At 37.3% G+C, this 25192-nt stretch overlaps 7 protein-coding genes across 11 annotated transcripts; 2 read left to right on the top strand and 5 right to left on the bottom strand.

The window, feature by feature from the left end:
• Positions 1 to 1091: 1091 nt before the first annotated feature.
• On the bottom strand, positions 1092 to 1831 carry LOC119995047 (classical arabinogalactan protein 4-like). The gene has a single exon (XM_038841408.1). It carries the CDS (start codon positions 1763 to 1765, stop codon positions 1334 to 1336), a length of 432 nt encoding a protein of 143 aa, XP_038697336.1. The 5' UTR covers positions 1766 to 1831; the 3' UTR covers positions 1092 to 1333.
• Positions 1832 to 4699: 2868 nt separating this feature from the next.
• Positions 4700 to 6370, bottom strand: LOC119995103 (bet1-like protein At4g14600). Its single transcript, XM_038841483.1, has 4 exons — positions 6258 to 6370; positions 6031 to 6154; positions 5404 to 5460; positions 4700 to 5058 (listed from the first exon to the last, which is right to left on the bottom strand). The coding sequence occupies exons 1-4, from the start codon at positions 6278 to 6280 to the stop codon at positions 4897 to 4899; spliced, it is 366 nt and encodes a 121-aa protein (XP_038697411.1). The 5' UTR covers positions 6281 to 6370; the 3' UTR covers positions 4700 to 4896.
• Positions 6371 to 6723: 353 nt separating this feature from the next.
• Positions 6724 to 8568, bottom strand: LOC119995223 (esterase OVCA2-like). The gene is made up of 6 exons (XM_038841660.1): positions 8127 to 8568; positions 7917 to 8015; positions 7771 to 7812; positions 7540 to 7684; positions 7150 to 7251; positions 6724 to 7017 (listed from the first exon to the last, which is right to left on the bottom strand). Exons 1-6 carry the CDS (start codon positions 8454 to 8456, stop codon positions 6947 to 6949), a joined length of 789 nt encoding a protein of 262 aa, XP_038697588.1. The 5' UTR covers positions 8457 to 8568; the 3' UTR covers positions 6724 to 6946.
• A 670-nt stretch (positions 8569 to 9238) lies between these two features.
• On the bottom strand, positions 9239 to 11495 carry LOC119992135. The gene is made up of 3 exons (XM_038838788.1): positions 11355 to 11495; positions 10587 to 10737; positions 9239 to 9668 (listed from the first exon to the last, which is right to left on the bottom strand). The coding sequence occupies exons 2-3, from the start codon at positions 10733 to 10735 to the stop codon at positions 9590 to 9592; spliced, it is 228 nt and encodes a 75-aa protein (XP_038694716.1). The 5' UTR covers positions 10736 to 10737; positions 11355 to 11495; the 3' UTR covers positions 9239 to 9589.
• Positions 11496 to 11598: 103 nt separating this feature from the next.
• On the top strand, positions 11599 to 14671 carry LOC119992114 (esterase FUS5-like). 4 transcript variants are annotated; one of them, XM_038838758.1, is made up of 7 exons: positions 11599 to 11901; positions 12013 to 12111; positions 12210 to 12251; positions 12337 to 12484; positions 12914 to 13015; positions 13127 to 13186; positions 14443 to 14671. In XM_038838758.1, exons 1-7 carry the CDS (start codon positions 11686 to 11688, stop codon positions 14571 to 14573), a joined length of 798 nt encoding a protein of 265 aa, XP_038694686.1. In that variant the 5' UTR covers positions 11599 to 11685; the 3' UTR covers positions 14574 to 14671. The 4 variants fall into 4 exon arrangements, with proteins under 4 accessions (XP_038694686.1, XP_038694677.1, XP_038694704.1 ...); XM_038838749.1 differs by having other exon boundaries at positions 14437 to 14671; XM_038838768.1 differs by lacking the exon at positions 14443 to 14671 and adding an exon at positions 13544 to 14340 and having other exon boundaries at positions 11603 to 11901.
• A 47-nt stretch (positions 14672 to 14718) lies between these two features.
• Positions 14719 to 19526, bottom strand: LOC119992090 (chorismate synthase, chloroplastic-like). The gene is made up of 13 exons (XM_038838716.1): positions 19311 to 19526; positions 18938 to 19088; positions 18670 to 18746; positions 18494 to 18552; positions 17731 to 17814; positions 17538 to 17627; positions 17124 to 17204; positions 16304 to 16435; positions 15984 to 16086; positions 15802 to 15896; positions 15653 to 15718; positions 15432 to 15516; positions 14719 to 15136 (listed from the first exon to the last, which is right to left on the bottom strand). The coding sequence occupies exons 1-13, from the start codon at positions 19444 to 19446 to the stop codon at positions 14985 to 14987; spliced, it is 1311 nt and encodes a 436-aa protein (XP_038694644.1). The 5' UTR covers positions 19447 to 19526; the 3' UTR covers positions 14719 to 14984.
• A 1093-nt stretch (positions 19527 to 20619) lies between these two features.
• LOC119992101 (putative GEM-like protein 3) lies at positions 20620 to 24508 on the top strand. 2 transcript variants are annotated; one of them, XM_038838737.1, is made up of 5 exons: positions 20620 to 21135; positions 21224 to 21325; positions 21848 to 22119; positions 24022 to 24099; positions 24175 to 24508. In XM_038838737.1, exons 1-5 carry the CDS (start codon positions 20739 to 20741, stop codon positions 24208 to 24210), a joined length of 885 nt encoding a protein of 294 aa, XP_038694665.1. In that variant the 5' UTR covers positions 20620 to 20738; the 3' UTR covers positions 24211 to 24508. The 2 variants fall into 2 exon arrangements, with proteins under 2 accessions (XP_038694665.1, XP_038694656.1); XM_038838728.1 differs by having other exon boundaries at positions 24022 to 24508.
• Positions 24509 to 25192: the final 684 nt, after the last annotated feature.

Raw genomic sequence — 25192 nt, 5'->3', positions numbered from 1 at the left:
AGGTGGATTGGGGTAATGTTCTAGCAATGATATTTGTGAGATATCAACTCTGGATTAAATTCCTACTACCACACTTCCCATACTCTAGCCAGCAGTTAGCAGTGTCATGCAAGCCTGTGAAAGATTGGCGCCCAGTATCAGCTATCGTGGTTAGGCCTCCTGAAATCTGGTCTCCTCCGCAGAGGGGTTTCTTCAAATGGAATATTGATGGCTCCGTATTTGGAAAACCAGGGCCAGCTGGTATAGGAGGAGTTCTAAGGGACTCAGATGGAGCTTATATATGTTTGTTCTCGTGCAATGTTGGTGTGTGTGAATCCAATGAAGCAGAATTTATGGCTTTGAGAAAGGCGTTGCATTTAACTGTTTCTCAACCTAGTTTATCTTTGAAGAATATCATTGTGGAAATTGATTCCCAAAGTGTACATTCTTGGGCTACACGAGCTGCTGAAGTGCCATGAAAGTTTAGCCAATTAATGAATGTTGTGGAGTGGGCAAATCTACAGCTGACATCAGTCTCGTTAAAACACATCCGTAGAGAAGGCAATCAGTTTGCAGATCTATTAGCTAAAGGAGGTGTAGGGAGGAGTTCAGATCATGTTGTCTGGTTTGGGATTTGAGGATATGTAGTTTCATTGTTTTTTGATTATACTTTGATGGTTTGTATTGAATTGCTGCTTGTACTCTGTCAGGCCATCCCTCTGATGCCATGTTGTATTTTTCTTTGTTGTGGTTATATATGCTCTGCTTATCAAAAAAAAAATACTCAAAATACTTTTGTGGTCATGTGCTGAGTTTTGATTCAACTTACTCTATCATCATCTGAAAAACTTCTCGTTTGCAGCTTGACGATCCAAAATTAGGCTAATCTCATATCAAATATACAAACTTGAAACGTGTCGTTCTTATTTATTTTATTTTTTTTTAGAAAAAAAAAGCCAAAAATATATTGATGAGTTGGGGTTAATGGAATAATGTGTTGTTCGAGGTTAATGATAAGCTAATAACAATCACACGCATTACAAGACATAATTAGCTACACATAATTTAATAATTGACTAATTGTGCATTATTGCATAATAAAAACAAAAGGAAAACCGACAAAGAATAGCAAAATGTTTTATTCAACCAATCATCTCATGTACAACCCACCACTTCCCAAGATCAAATGGTACACGTGTCAACCCCGCAACCCATCATCCTCCAAATAATCAACCGTCCAAATTCAATATAGAATAATCAACGATCACAACAAAATAAGAATAACAAAACAGTGTAAAAACAAAAAACCACTAGCAAAGAAGTTCTCAAACACTGAAATCGGAAATCCGGCTCTCTAAGCCAAAGTCACTGCCAAGAAAGTCCCGGCGAGTGCAGTTCCGGCGATCACGATTCTGTCGATCCATCCAGCAGCGAAGGTGCCGCTGGGAGGAACATCGGACGGCGATGGCTCAGACGAGGGAGAGGATGGTGATGGTGCTGTAGGAGGTGTAGCGCCGGGGGTGGGAGCCTCAGATGGAGGAGTCGAGGTCGGTGAAGGAGTCGGGGCAGTGGTTGGTGCTCGAGTGGGTGCAGGTGTGGCCGGAGCAGGTACTGGTGGTGAAGAAGGAGTCGGTGATGGAGTCGGCGTCCGTGGAGGTGTAGTTGGTGCAGGAGTCGGTGCTCGCGGTGTTGGGGTCGGTGTGGGAGCGGCACCTGGAGCCTGAGCCACGCATGATGTGGCCAAGAGACCTAAGATCAGGAAGAGCTTGATCATGGAAGAATTCATCTTCAATAATTATGGAGAATCTGAAGAGAGAGAGAGGAGAGTGAAGAGACAATTGAGAGGGAGATGACTATAAAAAGGGTGAGGGAGAAAGTGGAGCCTTAGATGGACAGCGATTAATCAATCAAATAATGTTAATCTACAGGGAGATATTCCAATATGATTGTTAATTCTACCGGTTATGATGGGGATGCCAATTAGTATCCAATTATCTCATATATTGAGTTCTACGTATAAAATTTTATGTGTATCATATGAGATATCAAAATGATATATGTTTATAATTTTGATTTTCATAAGTGTCCATAATTTATGTGATATGAGGAGAAATTTGGGGGATCATTACTCTTGAATTCTGTACATTCAACTCAACAAATGGGATGACACGCATGTCAACTATTAACGCAAATCAACCTAACCGAAGTGTACAGGTGTCATCATCTTGATTGTTCGGTGTACATGTGAAGTGTTGGAATGGTAAATGATAACATATGAGGTTTATCTTATCTTATTTTGACCCGGTTTAAAAGTCTTAATTTCACGATAATTAGGTCATGTGTCGGTTGCTAAGGGTGAGTAAAGATGTCCTAGTCGGACAATATGGATACACTCTCCCCCCCCCCGTTAAGCTTTTCATAACTTTTTCCTTGGTCGGCTGGTTTTACCATATTACCCTCCTCAACTCCTTTGACAAGTCTAGTGTTACATATCTTCATCTATTGACACGTGTCAGTAACTTTTTTCCAACTTTCATAATTGTCTAATTGATTGATGATAAGATAGTTTGGATTCAATTCAAATCATGATTTACATATTGGGTGGTCGAATTGGCTGGATTTGGAGTGAATAGAATCCAGCCCATAACCTTAACCAACGGAACATGGAAGTGTTGAGATTTCCCACGTCGTTTAACAAAAATTATGCGGATTTTAGTTTTAAGGTGGACAATATCTCTTTGAATAGTTTAGATTGGATTTATGTTTGTTTTCAAGAGTATTCGATTTATAACAATACATATGGCTGAAGGGGCAATATGGTCTATTACAATAACTAATTAAGTAAAGAAATAATTGGGGGAGAGGGACACAAATATAAAGTAAAGATGGAAAATGAAAAACAAGTAATATGTTAGTTCGTAAACAAAGACAAATTGTTGCTCCCAAACGTGCATGTCTAGTTGTCGTTCTTAGAACATGGACGATGGAACTTCGAGAAGAGATCAAATGCGACGGCCCTGTTTTTTTCTGAAAGCAATGCACTTGCTTTGCTTGGAAACCACTTGTCGTTAGGGTTTTGAGAAATACACGTGTCAACCTCATGAGAAGAGTTCATGGCTCCTTTATATCACTGCCTGTTAAGTTGCGTCGAAGAATTGGCTGGAATCTCTCCCTTATAGTCTAGTCAAACCTTATTTTTGTAAGTTTTCATTTGAGTTATGAATATAATTAAGCTGGCCATAGCTGGCTACAATTAGAATATTAGATTCCAGAAAGATTACAGAAGAATTTCAAGAGGTATGTAGTGTTGGCAGGGATCGGAGGAGCTGTACTCAACTTTGTTGTAAATAAAATGCCAGCTTTTTTCCATTTCTTTTAGAATAAGAAAATGCCAACTTATAGACAAATTTGTAGGCAAATTTCATTATCATAAAAGGATAATTATAAAAGATGACATGGAACCAACGAGAGGTGACTCGATTGACAATCGGTTGAGTTATGCATATGTGTGTTCAAGGTTCGATTCTAACTACAAGCATATTTCTGTATTTAAAAAAATAAAATGATGTGGACATTGAGTATTAAACAATAAACATTAGTATTTAGTAGAGTTTGAACTTTTCAACACATTCTCATTCAAAGGGTTTCCTCCTTATTTAGTTCCAAAAGCTATTTAAGGTAAAGGATGACGCATATTCAAACTCTTAACCAAGTAAGAAACCGAGACTGAGTTCTGTTCTTCCTTCTGGAAGATAAATGGAGGTCTGTCCTTGAATGAGTATTCCCTACTAACCACTTAAGTGAATCTCTCCGGGGGTGAAATCATATGGACTCGGGAGATTCTAAGTTCAAGTCTCATTATTAATAATATCATTGTACCTACGCTGGACTTTAACCCATCTTCTGATACGGACATCCCACATCGCTTAAATATGAGAGTTGTAATCTATTGATAAGGAGAGCAAATGCATTCCTTAATCAGCTAACAAATTTTCTAGATAGTAGCCTAGGCTATTAGGCCTGTTGGGTACGTGTGGGTAATGGTTGAGCTTATGTGGTTGATTGAGAAATGTATAGACCTGCTAGATGCGTGTATGAACGCCTGCCTGACCTAGTCCTTAACATCCATGTCATCACAGCTTTTCTTAACATCTTCTATGTCATCACAGCTACTATTGCTTTAAGACTCTTCCCGCTTTCTCCATAATGCTTGAGACTCCCAAAAAGTGACCCCCAAAAGACCCTCATTTAATGTGGAGTGTTAGATGTAAAGTGGACTCTACAAGTATGTTTTTAATCAATGACTATTTTAATGTCACATAGATTTGGAGAGCTTTTGGAGTGATATTTTGGGAGTCTCTAACATTGTCCAATTCAAAAACCAAATTAAATCCAATCCCAATTGACAGACGTCAAAGTCTCTCATATGCGACAGACAAGTACATACTACCCAGGTAGCAGTTTCATATGAACTCACTAACCAGACTTTAGTTTGCAGGCCGGTAAATAAACTGAAACGCCGTTAACCAGATTGTGAGTAGGTTGAAGCAACATAAAATAGTAAGCCTCAACAGCCTTAAATCCAAACGAGCTATCAGGTTTCATTCGACATCGTAACATGTAAGTATGGAACAGCAGAATATATAAACCTTTGGAACCTGCAAAGGCACTTCTAAGATCGTGGGCTGTGTATCATACGATACAGGGGGAAACACAAGCATTCACAATACGAACATAGTATTCATAATCAAATAGGTATAAATTTGTTGTATATACGATGAGTTGAAATATTCACAAGTAAATAAATGACTAAAATGCATCTCCAACAAGTACATATAAAGGAGAAAACCACCAGAATACTACGCACATTAGGAGCTTCTTCGGCAGGAAACATGTAGCTGACTGAATACGTCAATCTCATCTTTTGAAGTGCTTGGACCATAAATAGACTACAATAAAACAAACAAGTCCAAAAACGATTACTTGCAGGATATGATTTGATCTGTGCTGGACGATGCTTCGGTTCAACCTCCTCATGCCATTTTTAAGTCCTGATTCAGCATTGCTCATTAGCATTTGCTGGACACAAAGAGTTGGCTCGTTAGATTGCAATTTGTTTTCCCATTTACCAACAACAAAAATATCATTAAGTGGCACATTCTGACTTTAAATGTGCATGCCTGTGCGGCTGTGCATTTGGGGAGCTGTTAATTATATCCTAAACAGTATTTGAGACACTTATTCCACCAACAAGACATCAGGGGAAAAAAACTAAACTAGCATAGACCAAACCCTATATGCTTCTGTTATTTAACTTTCATTAAGTTATAAGCTTTCCTCAACTACTTTAGCAAGTTAACAAACATCATTCCCAAATTAAAAGAAACAAAAATATAAAAGAAGGTAACCAAGATAGAGATTAACCATATCTGAGATAATGTCATTCTGAACTCTCGCTTCTGTCTCGATTTCTTGAGCCACCTGAACAGAAAATTTATGAAACTAAGAAACAAATGTTGCCAAATTCCAGTCAAAAATAGGAGCCTATCCGGATACCTTTCCCCCTCAATGCACTCTTGACATTATAACATATTACACACTTGCACTATCACTACAGCAATGTCCGCATATTAGTATGCAGTTAAGTGTACATGGATACAAATGTTTCATGATGTCAAAAGGTGAATGCAACATGCATCCCTTACTTTACTCAGCAATGTGATTTTGTGACGATGGCATAATTTCAAGTGAAACACAGGAAATGCACAATGTACTCCTCCAATTCACGACAAGAAACAGTGGGTTGAAACCGATTCGAGCACTTGCATTCATAGGTGACAATGGCTTCGAAGTGTCATAAAGCATTATATGTAGCATTACAAGTGTTTGAGTAATTCCAATGCCACAAGATAAACCATAAATCAATTTCTAGTCCCAATAGTCTTCATTTTTTATTCTTTGACCCATCTAAAACATCAAATCTCACAAGCCAGAAAACGCAATTGGAACCAATTAAGCCCTAATGCAGCAATAACAGTTAGAGAACTCTACGTTTTTAAGCTGTTTAACTTGTCTGTGCAGACCCGAAATTTCTTCATCTAATTCCCCATGTACTGGATCGATCCTCAATTGGATCTCATCGGAACCAGCCACTGGTCTCGAGCTAAGACCCTCTCTGCAACCAGACAATCAAATCAACAAGAAATCAAAATCGAAGTCAAAATCGAAAATGATGCTTCAAGAACAAGAACGACAATCAATTTAGCTCAACAGCATACCTGGATCGGTAAGGATTCGCCATTTCAATGAAATCCGAACATGCAGGAATAACCCTAGATCAGATCAATGAATTACGATGGAGCGAGTCTTGATTAAACGGTGCGTATTTAAGAGTATCTCTCCTGGGCTTTTCTGGTACTTGTGACCAGGCCCATATAAAGCCCATTATAGTGTCTGCTTTTGAGCCACTATTTTTGAAGCCCACCAAACTTAGGAGCCTCCACTGCTCTACCATGTTTAGTGAGACTTGATAATTTTACCATACGCGAGCATATTTTCAAAATAAGCTTGTTGATGAAGTTTATATTTTTAAAGCGTATATGGTAGCGTTTGTATTACCGAATTCGCTGCATTGAATAAAGCGGTCTATGCTAGTTTACAAGCTAGCGTAAACGTTTATCAAATGGACACTTTATATCCTCCTTAATATGCCTTCAAACAACTGAACAAGGAAGCAATGAGTACTTAGTGACAAACTCCATTTTATTGCAATATGTATACATATATATATATTCAATTTCACCAAAAATGATGAATTCATATGTCTTCTTTTGAGTTCTCAAACCGAAAGTAAACTGAAATATAACCAAATTAAATTCTTAGTTTCAGTAAGAAACAATTTATAGACATGAAAAGATCATATCATGCCATTCAAGTTCAACAAAGCCACCTCCAAACCTACATGGATCTATTCCTCGCCGGGGAACATACGTTGTATCATCTCAATAAAGCTAAGCGTCGTCGCCAGACACTGTTCATCTGTGAAAGTTAAAGATAGAGAACTGTCATGTTAATGGCTATTTCAAATTAAAGAAAATTGAAAACTACACTTGCAAAACATAGATACAATCCAGCCATCCAGGGTTATGTAATTGGAGGATTATTACTAACCAAGTTTTGGCACAGTATGACCTCTCAAATGATAAATCACAACAGGATCTACAAATGATTCCAATAAAGCAGTTCCCTCTTGCTTCAGAAAATCAGTTTCCCCTGCAGTTCATGTTATTGCAAGAATGTGGAAAGTGAGATGCGCTCTTAAACATTTATCAGCTTAAGTTAGCAGCATTGTCCGCCATAAAGGATTTTGAGATCTAAAGGTTATACCCAGATGGGAGAAACTTCAAGTAGTTTTGACTAATAATTTTTATCATAGGTTCCGAAATGCTTACGATTAATGCTCATTGTTGTAAGAAGTTAATGTGAATAAGATTGAAACTCTGCTGCCAGGCTATATGCAATGACATAGTATACAGTTTTCCTAAGACGACTTCAACTTACCTATGAAGTGAAGAGAGGGGCACTCAATTGGAGATGAAAATGCATTAGCAGCAAGCTTAGGTTGCCCAAATTTCAATCCTTTAAACTTTGCGCCCGATATTATTATCAGGAACTTAATCTTTGGTACCCTCCTTAGAGCCACACCCTACAAAATTCAGGATAAATGCTCATTACCCAACACAATCTCATCTTCTTCACAATTCTACCAAGTGGGGATATGATATTCTTTACCTGAGCTTGCATTCCAGGCATAGCAGCTGATATAAGAGCTCCCTTGACCACCATCCAGTTCAAAGAGTGCCATATTAAAATCCAGATAATTGCAAGTAACCCATTCGACGAAATGCCACAATGAAAAAGTTACCTTAACACCTTACCTGGGAAAAACCCAGAAGGCCATCAAATGGACCATGCTTTGTCATGTAATCTTCTATATAAGCAATACACTCTTCAAAGTTCTTATACTCCTTGTAATCCTATATTAAGACAATAACACAGCTATTACTGTTGTTTTTAGACTCTATAGTCTATACCCCATAACATAAAGAAGGAAAAAAAATCAAATGAGACAGGAAAAAACTACAGACCTGATAGCTTTGATACCACTCATAGTAGGGAGGATCAAAAATGCCTTCAACATCAGATTTACCTTGTGCGGGAAAAGGGCCGTCAAGGAAATCAAGATCCAGCCTTTCAAGCGCGGTTTCAGACCATCTCCTCCTGATCAAGTTCTCAAGGATTTTACCGCTTGTTCTGAATCCATGCAAGCAAAGAATTCTGGGTTTTTTCTGGGTTTGAATTTCCATAGAGTTACTCTTTACTTCTGGTCTTATCCCGGTGTAGTGAGAAGTTTTTCTGGGTGGATTTATATGAGAAAGCTGATTAGTCATCCGGGTTAGAGCCATCAAACTCTTCATTGTTCTAAACAAAGTTTCCAGTTCTGTAATTCAAATTTCAAAAGATACTCCTCACCAAAAACAGTAAATTCTTGAAGATCCGTTAAAATAGAACAGAACAAACATCACTATTTGCTTCCGATTTGCCAGGGACCACTACTTCTGACTTTCTGAGCCGGTGCAGTCTTGGGTCCTAGAGGCACCCAGTCTTGGGAGAGCCCAAGGGTAAATTTGATTTCCTCGGTAATTAATTACATAAACAACTTAGCTGTTTGCCTCTAATCATCACATATGAACTTTTGGAATGGTCTGCCCAGCTAGGTCTGTTTCTTCAATTCTACATGGTTGTACAGATTTAAGAATTCTTAAGAGCCAAGGTTTATATGAGTGAATGTTACATACATATCAACTGTAATTAGTATCTTTATTTTTTTAACTGATAAGGACACATCCGATATGGCCTAAATTCAGGCCATTAGGCCCGCGCGAATAAAAGTCTCACCAAACGATATGATAAGTTGGGTCAAAACCCAAAATGTGATCACAAGTGTGTCACTCCCAACAAGAATCAAACTCCAAGCTGAACAATAAAACAGACAAGGCCAATACGCCATCAAAATTTATGAAGGGTCAATTACAAAACAGACGTCAAAATTGGACTCAAAACTCACGTTCTATACTGAATCAACAAACTCTAGATTTGAACCAAGATCAGCCACATCATTGAAACCCTAAACACAAGGATTTCCATCAGAGGTTAACTAAATAACTAGCTTGGTCGATGAGGAGTGTACTGGCAGAAATGAACAATCACAAGCTAGAGATTTCATATAGTAAATCCATGGACAGAAATATGCCCAATAAACTAGCATATAAATCTTACAAAAGAAAATCAGTTGAAGAAAGAGAATCTACATGGGAAGTTCAACCCAAAAGAACCCAGAACCCATGGATCAGAACAAGTGCTAAAATCTTTTAAGACATGATCAGCAGATGGCTAGAAAGCCTGACATTGAAGACGTTTCTCATCCTCCCTACTACTAATAGTATCAAAGCGCTCGGTCAAGTCTTTCCTGGACAATCTGAATTAACTCATAAACAAAAAGAAACTAGGAACTCCCATAACTCCAATCTAGAAGTGCAAAATATGGACACTAGTGCTTGTCCTCTTTTGGAACATCTTTATGTGGAGCCTTTGTTTCCAGTTCCTTAGGCTTAGCATTCTCTGCAGCCCTGAAAATAAAACCATCAAGTCAAGCTATAGTCTAACCATGCAACCTAACTTGAAGAGTCGAGATAGAAGTTCGAGATTCAATTTGCATATCACTAAAAAAAACATCACCAACCAATTTAGTCACTCCCAGTTTAACTGTTTGAACAGAACGGAGTTAGAAATGTGAAAAGGTAAAGAAATAAAGAACAATAAAAAAAAAAAAGGTTGAAGAATATGGCTTACAAATTATAGCACAACCACAACTCTTCCAACTAGAGAGTTTGAATATAACAGGGTGAAAATTCAACCAAAAGCCAACATATATTGGTCTTTTTATCACATCAAATGCCATCGATCCACATCTTTGAATTCTTCCTCTTCAAACCAGTGAAGGGAACGGATTTTTAAGAGTCTGGAAACTCTCTAAGGTTGGGTAACATTAAATCCACCCTTGAATAGTAAATCTAGATACCAGCAGTCACCAGAAAACTATTTGTAAGATGGTATCAACAAAAGGGAACAATTACAAATATGAAGAACAAAAAAGACTGGGCAACACTATATCAGATCCACAAAACCTTTACTGCGTCAATCCCCAACCTCAAAAAGACACCTTTCATCAACTCTAATAGTTACAAATATGTTGTTTCAAGGTAAGCTTGGTTCTTCCGGTTGATAAATCCAATTGAAAATGGAACCATCACATAATTTCCAGTTCAAAACTGCAGAAGAACTGGTGCTCTGAAACTTAGAAGAATATCTTAACTACAGTGGTATCTCCAACAAGACTCAATCCCCAGTCACAAAAGTAAAATTGGACACATACAGCTATTTAATGCCTAAAAAGGAGAGGACTTTCTGGAATCCTGGTTATCTCAATTTGATACTAGCACAAGCATCCAGAGAGAGCAAGAGAGGAAAAGAGAGGGTGGATTTACTTGGAGGCAGCGGTCTCTTCCTCAATCCAGTTGCGGATGTGCTTAATATTGCGCCTAAAAATTGAAGCTGATTGCTTGACATCACTCCTCAGGAGGAGGACTACAGCACTAACGCCAGCCACAGTGAGAATTAAATTCGTCAATGCCATCTCTGCAAACTCCCAAAATAATGAAGAATTTGAAAAAAAGTTTAGGAACAATTTAGATGTACACCATCATCATCATCATCATCAAAGCTTTTATCCCAAAAGTTTGAGGTCGACTACATGAGTCTATGAGAACATCAACGGGAATCCACCATATGTATTCGTTTCCTCTATTCAATACAACATAAGAGCTTACAAGGCAAAACCATCAATACAACATAAAAACTTACAACTGAAGTAATTCAAAATCAGAAAATTAATTACATACAGAAGGCAAAAAAGACGTATGGCTCATTCTATACACTTATATTCAACATATGGGATGTAATTTCAAACAGTTTGTGAAGAGCTGATCTAAGAGAGCTAAATAGAACACAGAAACCCAAAATTGACTGGTGCCTGCCCACCCTTGAGCCGGCAATTCATCTCCAATGTTCCGCATGACATAAAAATAAACGATTCACCCTATCACATACTATAAGATAAAATCGACTTAGGATTCGAAAATTTCCTTCTGAAGCGAAAACGGTTTATGTGAATCAAAATTCATTTCCACTTCTTCGAAACACAGCTCCAAGAAGAAAATTAAGACAGTAGAAGACGCAGAGAGGAGAGTACTAACCGCATGAATCGATAAGCCCAGGACAGAGGGAAGGGATGGATTACCAAAGCTACTTGCGTTCGTCTTAGGGTTTTTCAAGATCAATCTCTCGTGTTTGGCTGTCCAGATGCCATGCTACAATAACGGTCTGTTTGTTAGTGGAAGGGCTGGAACTGACATAGCCCAAATTTTCTTGGGCTTGACTCATGGGCTTTAAATAGAAGCCAGGATCAGGCCCAATTGAATCAACGACATGCCATTGTCGTCCGACAGCCAGAAATTTCAGTAGAAAAAGCCACCGAGAAAATGTGCTGTAAACCAAGGAGGACGAAAGAGAAGGAGAAGAACTGCAATGGAGAGTGAAATCCGGAAGAAACCCAGAATCCTCTGCCTCCATGGATTCAGAACAAGCGCTAAAATCCTCCAAGACTTGCTCATGAAATGGCCTCAAACCCTGCTTGAAAAGCTGGATTTTGATTTCCTCAACGCCCCATTTCCTGCAGAAGGTGAATCTGGACTTGAAGGAGTTTTTGATCCTCCCTATTACGAATGGTATCAAAGCGATAAGGTTGATATACTTCCTGGGTTATCTTATTTTATCCAATTTTCTTTGAGAATAAGGTCTAACAGTGTTGACTATCTTGACATCTTGTGGATTAAACTTAAAATCTTTGTGTAGGAGCATATGAATTATGGGAATCTTCCAGAGTGTGTGGCATATATAGAAGATTATATGGTAAAGCATGGTCCATTTGACGGGTTGCTGGGCTTTTCCCAGGTAAGCATTTTATGCAACTTGTTCATTTCGGCTCTTGGATTACTTGCAATCACCATGTATTTAATAGCTAACTCTTTCATTTGATTGATTGGTGTAAGGGGGCGTTCATATCAGCTACTGTGCCAGGACTCCAATTGCAGGTATAAAACTTAACAATTTTCTGGCTTATTAATGTGATGAATGGAATGAAATTATGATTAATGTACATCAACTGTGAATGCATAGGGTGCTGCTTTCACGAGGGTACCAAAGATTAAGTTTCTGATATTAATCTCAGCAGCCAAATTCAAGGGATTAATGAAGCTTGGGCAGAATAAGCTGGTTACCAATGCATTTTCACCTCTGGTTGTTTGCCCCTCTGTCCACTTCATAGGTAACTTGATAACTCTTACGTAATTGTTACAACATGTCATGTGGTTTAGCGGGAAAGATGCATGTTATGTGGACAGATTGCTTGATAAGCATAGCCAATTTGCGTATCATCTAGCCGCAACAGAGCTATTTCCCAAGTCAATTTTCAGCAAGAATGGAACGAAGAAAGTCTAAAACTACTGCACTGTTTGGATTCTCTTTTGCCACACTTAAGTGCTTTGTTCATTACCTTAGATGCTTTTACAGAATTCTACATATTGTCTTATCCATGGCTTCACAAATATTTTAGTATGCATTGAGTGAATGGTAAACAAGAAGTGGAAAGTAAATTGTGGAAACAGAACATGACTTTCTTAGCATCCATAATGTGAATGATTAATGTGGCCAGAAGACATCACTTAACATTTTCTTGCATTGGCACAAACTGCAGGGGAGAATGATTTTTTGAAGCCAGAGGGACTTCTTTTATTGGAATCATTTGTAGAACCTGTTGTGATATATCATCCCAAGGGACACACCATACCAAGACTTGGTAATACTAAAATTGCATCTCCTTGTTCGTATGTATGTTTTCCAGACATGGTTCTGATCTTTATTTGTATTCACAATCACAAAACTTTTCTGAATCTTCAACCTTTCCCAGATAGAAAGAATTTGGAGACAATGCTTCGGTTCGTTGAGAAGATTCAAAATATGATTTCTGGTGAGTATTAGATCCATATGAACATGGAGGTGGCTTTATTGGCTGAATGTGAAATGGTCGTTTCATGTCTATGAATTTGTTTCCAGCTTTCAGTTGCCACAAACAAATAATTTATTTTGGTATAATTTACAATTTAATTTTATTTAAAAATAAGAAGAGATTTTGGTTCATTTTTGTTTTAGGGACCCTAAAATTAGCATATAAACAATTAAACATATCATTGTTGGTTACATCGAATTAAAATATGCGATACTTGTATAATTTGGTTTACATTCGCTTTTGTAATTTTTTTTCTCTCTAACATGTACATCTATCTATATCAATGTTTAAATTGATATATGTATATTGTTTTGACAGGGTTTAAACCAGAAGGGCAACCCAAAAAATCTAGCAGTATTATTTTTGAGCCTCGTGTCAAAAGCTCAATGTAAAATTTCATCAGTGAAGCAAACAGAGTTCAGCTTAAAAATTCAATAATTGACGAGATTATTGGAACTGTACCTTTACAACATGACTGCCTTTTCATTTCCTGCAAGTGTTTTGACAGTTTTGTTTATTGGTGAAGGCCGAAGGGGCTCAGACCAAAAATATCACCTTCTATTTATCCTCATATTACACCTGTATACCAAAGAGAGCACATTTCACAAAATTGGTCTCCATTTCCTTTAGCCCATGTAGACAGGCCAATTACATGTACAGATTCTTTCTACCCTTTACTCTCTCTCCCTCTTTTTGCCTGATTTCAGGTACATATTCTGGAACTTATTCAAACATTATTCATGCTTTTGGTTTTGAAGCAAGCGTGTAACCCCTATCTATCACAAGGCTCTGGTTGAGATTGCTTGTACTTACAAATCTAACATGTCAAGCATAGAACCTTTTCTCATTAGGTGTTTGAAAATGGTTTTTGCTTTGGTTCGTTGCTTGTAAAGTTCGGTTTTGGCTTGTGGGTTTTCATTATGTTTCATGTAGATTAGATTCTGGGTTATAATTTGAGGGTCCTGTGATGTTATAACAGATTGGATTTGTAGTTTGTAATGTGGGTTTCGATTCTAGTTTATAATAGACAGAATTCTGGTCTATAGGTCATTTTCAGATAGACTGGTCCTTCTCTCCTCCACTTAATCTCAAGGAATCTATCTTCTTTTCATTTTTTGACTCTCTAAATTCGTTTATATTTGCTCATGTTAATCTGTTTGTTTAGTGTAATGGTTTGTTATCAGCTTCCCAGTTGATTGATGGCTTATTAGTTGCAGGGGGATGGATGTCAAGCTTCTTTCTTGATTATTATTTGGGATTTGGGATGTCTACAAGTAATTGCATTGGAAGAGCAATTTCTCTGTGTACAGTCATTTGGTTTGATATTGCAAATATTGTAATCTTTTGAACTGATGGTTTTGTTTTGTGCATCAGAAGCAGTCAATCATTTGTAATTATCACTAACATTACATGGAAATGCAGAAATATTTGCAGCTTCATACTTTATTTTCTGTGTTCAGAAGATGACAATTTCTCTGCTGATAAAAATTATCTAAATAAACAACCAACAAAGGTTTAAACTCAGCACATAATTACTCGAAAGGAAAAATAAACATGAGTCGACACATTTTCATGGGATTCAAAACAACAAAAACAAGCAAGGCCTTGCGGGTGAAAAATAAACCAAAAAAAATTATGAGAACGTTGAACTCGTCTTCTTAAGAAAAATCAGGTACTGTAAACTTAATAAGGAACTGTGTCACTGGAATCGGAGTGATTTGAGTTCCGCGGAGATGATGACACAGCTTTGTTATTTCCCTCAAATGGCTACTTTGGCGAGATCAATAGGCGGACACTCCTTCAAGGGTTCTTGCAAATCTGGGTTGATAGGGAACATATGACATTGTGCATGTTGCGCCATTAGATGGTCCACGAGCACGAGGGCCACCATAGCTTCTACCATTGGTACCGCTGCACACCCCAGCACAAACAAACAGAGAACAATCATTGATGAATATTTTCGTTTGAAATGGGTAACGAGTGAAAAACGAACGGACAAGACATAATATTTGTCCGTGTTACTCCTGTATATGTGCATTTTTTGGTGGTTGATGATCATAGAACCACATCATGGTGACTTATTAGGAGCAAATGCAACTTCAAAAATCACGAAACAAAAAATAACTAGGATAAAATAACGAGTACTAGCAGCAATAAGAGGCAAAAATGAAGAACAAGAGCAATAATATATCATCCTAGGACACACCTCTTGGAACAACACAGGGGTCATGGCGACCACGAGCTATCAGTTCAGTTTCCTTTTTATCTCTAGTTACTGTATGCTGCTTCCTCTGCCAAAGCATTACAAGAAAGTGAATATATGGGTATCAAATGTTTAAGAATGAAACAAATGTAAATCATGGAAAATATTGCATGTGTGTCATAAAGAAAAAGGTGGGGAGGAAGAAATTAAGATTTTGAACTTACTCCAATTGTCGATGTTGGCTTGAAAGCTACTCTCATGTTTATAATTTCCCCATTTGATATTCCTCCCTGCTTGTCAACCAATGGAAAAGCTCAGTAAAGAGTATCTATCAGTTTACCTACATCTAGAATCCAACTCTATCAGTACAAACCTGTATCCCACCAGAGCGGTTTGTTCTTGTCCTGATCCGCCCATGTTCATCTGTGTAGAACTCATCATTATGTTCACTCCCCGTCATAAAAGTTCCTGCAAGGATTTTTATGCAATGTCATTTCAAATTACTAGAATAAAATATCTGAAAAAAAAATCTTAACCACCACATAAAATTTCAACCTGAAAATCCACTGCCAAATTCAAAGCCCTTTGTTGCAGGCAAGGACATAACAGCTTTAGCCAGATCAGCTTCAAGTTTGTCAAAGACAGGAAACCCGAGACCCTGATATGCAATTACAGATTTTAATGCCCCTTCGTGATTAACAGAAGAACAGAACATGCAAACAAGTGCACATGTGCATACAGCACACACACCCATGATATACAGTGACAGATTTTTAATATTCATGATCAATAAAAGGAAAAAAAAAATGCAAACAAGTGCATGAGTGCGCATGCAAGCGCGCACACAAATACAGTCAGAGAGAGAGAGTACTCACACGAGGACAATTCCTTACAATGCACGTGACAACACCACCAACAGAATCACCTCTCACACGAACCACATCAATTGCAGCAATCATCTTCTCAGCATATTCAGGATCTGGGCATCTTACGATGTTGCTCTCAACCTGTTTAACATTTTATGAAGCAAACAACAACAGAGATGGCGATTCAATACCAATCAAGAAATGAAATGAATAGAAGCAAATATGAACAGAACTACGGAAAAAAAATTTCGTTGCATCCATAAAAAAAAAATACTGAAACAAGCAAACCAATTAAGATTAAAAGTTCTTACTACATCAAGACAGTATACTACACAAACACAGAAAATATTGCAAGGACAGAACCTGATTGGGGAACGCATCAACTAAAGTCTAAGTTAGCAAAAGTTAAAAATGCTATAGTACTAGTCAGGAAAGTAGCTTTCGATAGAATGAATAGCGATGGAGGATTGATGTGGCGGGTTCTTGTATAGAGACTTTGGCAACTAGCTAGCTCCTTTATAAAAACAAATAGAAAATAAAAAATTAAGGAAAATAAACCACAATATGAAAGAGATAAATTAAGATTCCAGATGATAATATTAACTTGCAAACCTGCACACTCAATTTTGAGGTACAAAGTGAAAAGGTCCTGCACTCATGTCAATGAACACATACAGATCCAGAATTTGCATGTCATGATTAATTAGTTTGCTTGGATTCATTAAGTTTCATGTAAAATCTTAAGCAGTTAGCTTCCTATGTGCCAAAGCATTAATTGCAGTATTTCTGCTTGTAGACAACGCAAAATCTAAAACCAACAGCGAGTTACCTGATCAATTGTCAGATTTTCATGATCAACTAGATCCTCTGGAAGTACAACCTTGTGAACTTGAGAGACATATGCAAGAACCTGTAAAGAAAAAAACCAACAAAAGTTGGACAAAAATCAAAATAAAAGACAACTTTTTAGAGGAGAATACAATGCTCTCATTTATGTTTCCTGATCGCAGCGCTTTTTCCCTTTCCTTTTCCTTGTCTATGCTTGTATTAGTACGAGACGACAGAGGAACCAACAACTCAAATTTTAATTCTGTAGTTTAGAGGACAATCACTAAGAAACAAAAAGACAACCTAACTTGTTTCTCTTTCACATTTGAAAATAGACATATGCGTACTTTTAAGTGTGGATGAAAAGGGCAATGAAATTGAAATCTTCAACACTACATATAAAATTCAAGCACACCTCAGTTCCAAGTTGCTTGAGAATTTTCTTAGCTACAGCTCCAGCCGCAACTCTTCCAATGGTTTCTCTTGCTGAAGATCTACCACCACCCTTCAGACATAAATTGAGTTAAGATAAACCATATCCAGATATTAGCTTCATTTTCAATCTCCAGAAGTATTAATAGTTACATAATGATCCTTAAACACGTTACCTGCACTGATCTGACACCATACTTCATGTCATAAGTTGCATCAGCGTGAGAAGGCCTATAAGCTACTGACATTTCATTGTAATCCTGAAAATGACAATAAAAAACTTAGAAAACTTCCAAATGCCAATTTCTCAACATCTAGCCCCAGTGCATATGTGTTTGGCTACAAAATATAAATTAGAATGACTTGGTAGATTCCCAAAGGACTGATAACCATCCATATTGTTCACTAGTAAAGTGAGTATTTTGATACCAAGGTAGATTCGCTAAGGGGCTAATAACCATTCATATTGTTCACTAGTAAATTGAGTATTCAAAGAGAATAATGTGCTGTCATTTTTTGCAATAAGAGGTGAAACAAAAGACATAATAACATCATTTCAAAAAATCTCAAGTTAGATTCTTACCAGTAAATAATAACAGCACATCTCATTTCTATAAAAGGTTACAAACAATATTTTCAAATGCATAAGAACTAACATAAGTTTTTCCTTACAAGCAACAAAAGCTGCAGCCAACATACTTTTGTTCTTCTGGTTAAAAGTTAATATGCACTGGTAAGTATAAAGCCAATTCCCAATGACGAGGATGGATATCAATGAGCGGAAAAACCTACCGAACACAAACACCACCACAATCTCCAGTTCCCACTTTCTCCCCAACTAAAAAAGACTGAGAAACGGAAGGAAGTAGGAGAAGAAGAAATGAAAATAGAGGCTTAATGGACAAAGTCACCTATAAGCCAGTAACACAATATACTCACATGTCCTCTCTGATCCGTATTGGGTACAAAAACGTGGATCGGTGTGCCAGTAGTCATTCCTGCAACCAATACATATGATGTCACCACATTTGAAGCACAAAAGAACATATATTTATTGAAGTTAAACGCAACAAGAGCCAAATATTTTTCAATAATGATATTAACAAAGATGAAACCTTCAGAGACTCCTGAATCTATTCGGCATGTATCAGTCTCTTTTCGAGGGGTGGTGATTCTGCTCTGACCTGGCCTCCTGAACACAACAACTATACACATTAAAATCAAAAGCTATTCATAAAAGCAACAATCAGATGCCATCATCTAGAAACCATGCATTGTATAATAGGCAAGGAGCGATTTTAACTTATAGCATTAACCTGTGATAGACTAACAACATAGTTCTACCATCGCAAATATGACAAAGGGAAGCCTGTATTCCAATACCTTCTATCAAGATCCACCTGCAAATCATCTTTTGAAAGCGGAAGTCGAGGTGGGCATCCATCAATTATACAACCAACACCACCTCCGTGAGATTCTCCAAAGGTAGTAACCCGAATGTAATTTCCAAACGTATTCCCAGCCGCCTTTATTTCTGTTACAGCACACAGATGCAAACTTCATTTTTTTTTCAATCACAGAATATTGTACTCAATATATGCAACCAAATTAGAATTTGTACTTCAAAACCCAAAAAAGTTCATTCCTTCGACAAAAACAACATTCTCACAGAGGAATGGCAATCAGAAGCATGAAATTATAATACAAATAAAAGGGAATTAAATAGTGAACAGAACTACCCAGATGGAGGACTCACGGAATTTAGTGGAGTTTCGCGTGTGGATTCTAATTTGAACAGCAGGGGATGAGAGCTTCTGAAGATCCGGGTGTAGAGACCACAAATTCGTCCTCGGATCCCCGATGAACGATTTGGATGCGAGAGAAGACGCCATTAGTGCTTGCAATTGAAGCACGGACGAAGAAGAAGAAGAAGGAAGAAATAGAGAAAATGAGAGGTTGGTGAGTGCGGGAGTTGTTGGTTTGTGTGTTGTGTTCACTGCCTGCGTAGTTGTTTACTTGTTTATAGAGGAAGACCTCCACCTACCCAACTACCCTTATCTTTTCTTTTCTTTTCTTTTTCTTCCAATTTTTTTTTCTTTTTCTCGTTTTCCCTTTAATGTCCAAAATATTGAATTTTAATTTGACTAAGATTTAGGTAAACTCAAGTCTATTTTTTATTTTAATCAAAGTAATTTTTATTTTTTATTATCATGGATATGGTGTTTAAGTTCAACTCATTATATTATTTTTATGGAGTTAGCCGGTATTTTTTGGTACCTTGTAAAAAATTGAGAAATGTTTGGACTTTATAAAGAAAAGTAGTAAAGGTTTAGGGTTTGTTTGGTTTGTGGAATTTGGCTTTATTTTTTTTCAATTATTCCTCTGTTTAGTGGGTGGAATTATTGAAATTTAGAATTTCAAAAAAAGTCATATATTCTCATTTCTCCGAAAAAATGAAATCCTCCTTCAGATTGTGACTCCTTATTTTTTTTAATTAAATATTAATAATACCTTTTTGAAAAAAAAATAATTTCAATAATATCCCGTAATGATAATAGACAATATCTCACAATTATATATTTTTTTTACTCTAACCAAACACAATTAAGAAAACTAATGATACGAGAAAAATAGTATGATAATGTGATCCAAACATTAATCAGTTTATGACATCCTCTTTCCAATTTTATATCTAAATCCACGAATCAAACGAGCGCTTAAGGTAAAAGTCTAAAGAAATGATGTTTATGGTAAGTGATTTGGTTCATTTGTAGTTTTTCTCCCTTTTAATGGTGATGAATTTAAAACTTGCAACCTTAATTGCATTCATAAACCCAATTGAATCAAAATTCAAAGCCAACCCCAATGTGTATTCAAATTAGACCCAAGCTTAATGTTGGATTGAATCCAATAGTAATGTGAGGCTAGGCCCAATGTTATTGGGAACTGGATCCAAAACTTAGTGTGGACCTGTCTTCTTAACCAAATTCGGCCCATGGACAAATGCTGATCGGCCCTATTCGCGGCAACAGGCCAACAGCCGTTCTTCCCGGTAAATCCATCTTCTATCAAAATCCACACCGGAAAAGCACAGGAGACACCATTTCAAACCCGTCAGCGCGACGAAGAAGGCCACAGAAAGCCAATACGTGTCATGCGCCACCGCCTCTGAATCTTATAGGAGATGGAACAGCCCAAGGAAGAGACCAAGACAGAGAGCGAGCAGAAGGCACCGGAGTCCGTGATGACGCAGCACCCGAGCCCAAAATCAGATCCGAAGAGCGGGGATCAGCAGCAGCAGCAGAAAGAAAATAGTGCTCCGAGTGGGGACGGGAATTGGGCCACTTTCGTGATGGGATCGGAGAATACGTCGCAAGCTGAGACTGAGAAGCGGAGTCAGGTTAAGAATGAGGTATTGGAATTCGCGAACAGTACGGGATCCGTGAGGAAATCGGTGTCCTGGAGCCCTGAATTGGTGTCCGAATCTGCTGCGCCCAATACTCATAGCCGCAATGTCATTGACGAGTCCAGTTCCTACGTTTCCTTCTCACCCGCGCCTGACTCTTCATTCTCCTTCAAAGGTTTGTATACCATCTACGTACTACGTCTATCTATCTTCCCATATATACATGTGTCATTGTGTTTGATTTTGGTTGTGTTCTGAATTAGAAACGGTAGTGTCCGTCCGGGATACGCTGGGGAGATGGGGAAAAAGGGTCGTAGAAGCGACTAAGAAGGCCGAAGATCTCTCAAGAAATACCTGGCAACACCGTAAGCATTCATTTCTCCTTTTTTTTTTTTTTTTTCTTTTTTTTTTTCCTTTCAGTTTGGATTCATTCCAGTTTTCCCTTGATTTCATTACGTGTAATGTGTGAGATTTCATTCGATGTAATCCTTGAGCGAGCATGTGGCATGAGGGATTGTTCTTGCTTTGTTTTTTTGCTCTTTCATTGTTTGTTTGATCATCGTGTCTTTATAATGATACGTTGTTATTATCTTGTATTTAAGGATATGTTGCCTTTTCCCACAATTTGTCTCAATTTCAGTGCATTCTTTTGCTAATCAGTTACATTTATTTCGTTGAATCGTTGTTTTCTGTTGAAAAGGATCAAACTATCCAAACTAAATTGCAACAGACTCAAATTATTATCCTCGTTTTTGGAGAGAAATTAAATGAAATTTGGAATCCTCCGACGAATGATGTGGAATCTCTTGCTTTCCCCTTATTATAGCTTTCATGATTTTGCACTAATGAGAGTATGGGAACGATGATTACCTTTTGCTTTGAATTAGTGAAAACAAGCCCTAGTTTCACTGACGCTGCATTGGGAAGGATTGCTCAAGGAACAAAGGTTTTAGCAGAAGGTGGCTATGAGAAGATATTTCGACAAACTTTTGAGACAGTACCTGAGGAGCAACTCCAAAATTCGTATGCCTGTTACTTGTCCACATCAGCTGGTCCAGTCATGGGTATTTTGTATGTTTCTTCAGCAAAGCTAGCATTTTGCAGTGACAACCCTCTTCCATATAAATCTGATGGGAAAAAAGAATGGATTTCCTACAAGGTACATTTGAACAAAATTACAAAACTCATACGTTTGAATGTGATGTGTCAGCATGATGATGTAGTATCCAGTATCCCCAATTTTAGCTCGAATTCATTAGCTTGAATTTCCAGTTTGAGTGTCTTGCCTTACTTAAGAGTGTGCATATAAAAAATTAAATAATGAGAAGATTGTCTGACCAATGGTTGAGCATTTTGGAGTTATGATCTCTGGAGTTGCTAACAACTCTCACTTGGTCTCTTGCTCTCCACCCATCTGAAAGGCGGAAAACTTCAAATTAAAAGGATGTGGCAGCCAATTTGGAAAACTCGTTGACAACATATGAATATGATGTATGTCATATACTTCATCTGAGCAGCATAATTGATTTGGCTCGTTGCTGCCAAAAGTGGACATAGTTAAAGGACTTGGCTGTCATGAATTTGAAAATGATAATTGTTTTTGACTCTTCATTACTCCTACAAATCTCTGACTTTTGTGTTTAATGTAGTTGCTTCGTTCTAAGTGTGGCTTAGCTGTTATCCTCGACTGTTCAATAAAATTTTTATTCTGTTGAACCTCTTTAGTTATTTTTTAAAAATGTTAGATTTTAAGTTATTTTATTACAAATTTTAATCGAAAATGAAAGCTCCAAAGCTTAGTAAAAGAGCTTTGATTATTTTCCAAAGGTTGAAAATAATGTTCAAATGCAATTTGGAGGTTTTGGGAAGTAGAGTAGGAACTCTGTTTGGAGGTTAGAAGGAGTGGTTTTTTGGTTGGTCAATTTGTGAAGAAGTGGAGTATGGGTAATCTTGCAATTTTAATTGTCTATATGGAATATGATCCGAGGTTAGATATAAATAATATGGGTTTGGAATGATTTGTTTGTTAAATGATTTGTTCAAGTGGACGATTCCAATGGGTTCTCGGAAGAAAATTGTGACATCTCAATTTCACTTGGCCCTCTATTTTGTCAATTTTGCAGAGGCTGCTTCATGTTCTCTCTCTTAATTTAGGGAACTGCCCTAAATCTGCTCTTTTTTCGTTCTTTTGGGTTCTCTAAAAAAAAAAAAAAAAATCTTAAAACTACAATTAGTACTTCAAATTCTGGGAGCTTTATGCCGTCCTGCTCTTATATTTAAAAGATGAAGTATAACCTATTACGTAATTGTTATTGTTCCTTTTATTTTATCGAAATTTTGCTACCAACTGCATTATTGATCTTTGGCAAGTTGTAATTTAATTTTGAAAGATGACCATGCATTTTGAACCCAATTACGTAAATCCATTTGTTATTGAAAAGCTGGGGGAACACTGATTGTGGTACTTTGTAACTACATTAGATGGAATGTTGGAAATGAGTTTGAAAGTCCAGCTGTATACAGATTTTCAAAATCTGGTACACCATTTGGGATGGCTTTTTTGGCATCTCATGTTTTCCCATAACTATACCAGTACATTTCCACTTTTTTGCTGTAAGTGTGAGTTGTCCTTGTAAAATAAATCAGGCATTGCTACTCTCTGGGGATGTGAGGGGGGAAGGGAATACAAGGGTGGTGGTTGTGGTTGGGGATTGAGAGAGTGGTGGGTGGGGAGCCAGTTCAAATAAGAGATGTATGACATTTTTTTAATGGATTATGTATCTCTAAGTGAAAGCCTCATCTACGCTGTGTTTTGAAATGAGTTGTTATTTTGTAGGCGGTTTGCCAAGCCTGCGGGTAATTCTTGTGTATATTGTCTTTATTGCATTGTTTGCGAGGCTTTTGCCTTATTTGTGATTATCTAGAATTTCTGATGTTACAAGACCATGAATTCTTGTTTTTTTTTTTTGGCTCATTTGCCCCCTGTAGATTGCTCATGATTTTCTTATAATAATTTGTTGCTGACTTTTTGTTTTGTCGTGATTCTTGGCTGCCTACACAGATAGTTATCCCGTTACCTCAACTTAAAGCAGTCAATCCTTCAGCAAACAGCGCAAATCCTGCTGAGAAATATATTCAGGTCATTTCTATTGATAGTCATGAATTTTGGTATATGGGCTTTTTGAACTATGATGGTGCTGCTCAATGTTTACAGGAAGCTCTGCAAACCCAAAACTTACAATCCGTATGATAGTTACCCTTTTCAATTCAAGCTTTCACTCCGTGGTACTGCTTTTGGGGCAGTATATGATGTGGTGCGCAGGCCCTTATTTGGCAGCCCGTTTTCATGTGCAAATCGAACTAGGTAATCATAGAAAGTAGTATATTAGATTTTTTTTTTGTAAGGAAAGGTAGAAAATAAATTGTTTAAAAATATATACTAGATGGTTTCTCATATGGAATCATGTAGCTGACTGCAATTTTGTTTGGAATAAAGTCTTTGATGACGATGACAATGATATTTAGAAAATGCACATGGATTCTTTTTTGGCCTTTTCGTCATGTTGCTGCTACAACTGGACACTAGATACTTGACGAATTTTTGTGATCTTAGTTCTGGCATTAGTGATACATCTTGTGCCTTGTAGTTCGTCTCTGGGTGCGACGAACATTTGGTAAATGTACAGTTGTTATTTGTTAATATTGAATCCAGTGATGCCAATGGCTTTGTAAACAGATGCATCTTCCGGCCTGCATTGTTCTCTTTTATCCGATTAGGGTAATGCGATGTGAATTGATTGAGTCGATATGAATAGCTTCAGTTGCCAGAAACTGGGTGCAGATTTCTGAAAATTTTAGAATTACGGGTAACTTGGGAGATATCTCTTTTTTTCGAAATATTTAGAATTACCAATTTACCATTGTTTAGTTTTCAATTTGCCTGTGACTAACCCGTCATCCTCTCTTTGAAAGAAATATTGACTATAGTTGCATCATTTGTAGACCATCACATTATTGGATCATTTTATTGTGGAAAAGTCCTCTAACCTCTAGTTAAATACACATATGACAAGAATTGTTGTCTAGGACGGTGTAAGTGGGCCACAATGTACTGGGCCCAAGAAATTAATGATAAGCCCATTCACTAGTGGGCCATATTAAGATGCACTTTCGGCATCTGATTCAGTGAATTAGAGCCTAATCCCATTAAGATTGTATTAATAATGAGCCTA

The sequence above is a fragment of the Tripterygium wilfordii genome, chromosome 3 (genome assembly GCF_013401445.1).
Source record: "Tripterygium wilfordii isolate XIE 37 chromosome 3, ASM1340144v1, whole genome shotgun sequence".
Taxonomy (NCBI): Eukaryota; Viridiplantae; Streptophyta; class Magnoliopsida; order Celastrales; family Celastraceae; genus Tripterygium; species Tripterygium wilfordii.
This window is presented reverse-complemented; position numbering and strand designations above follow the sequence as displayed.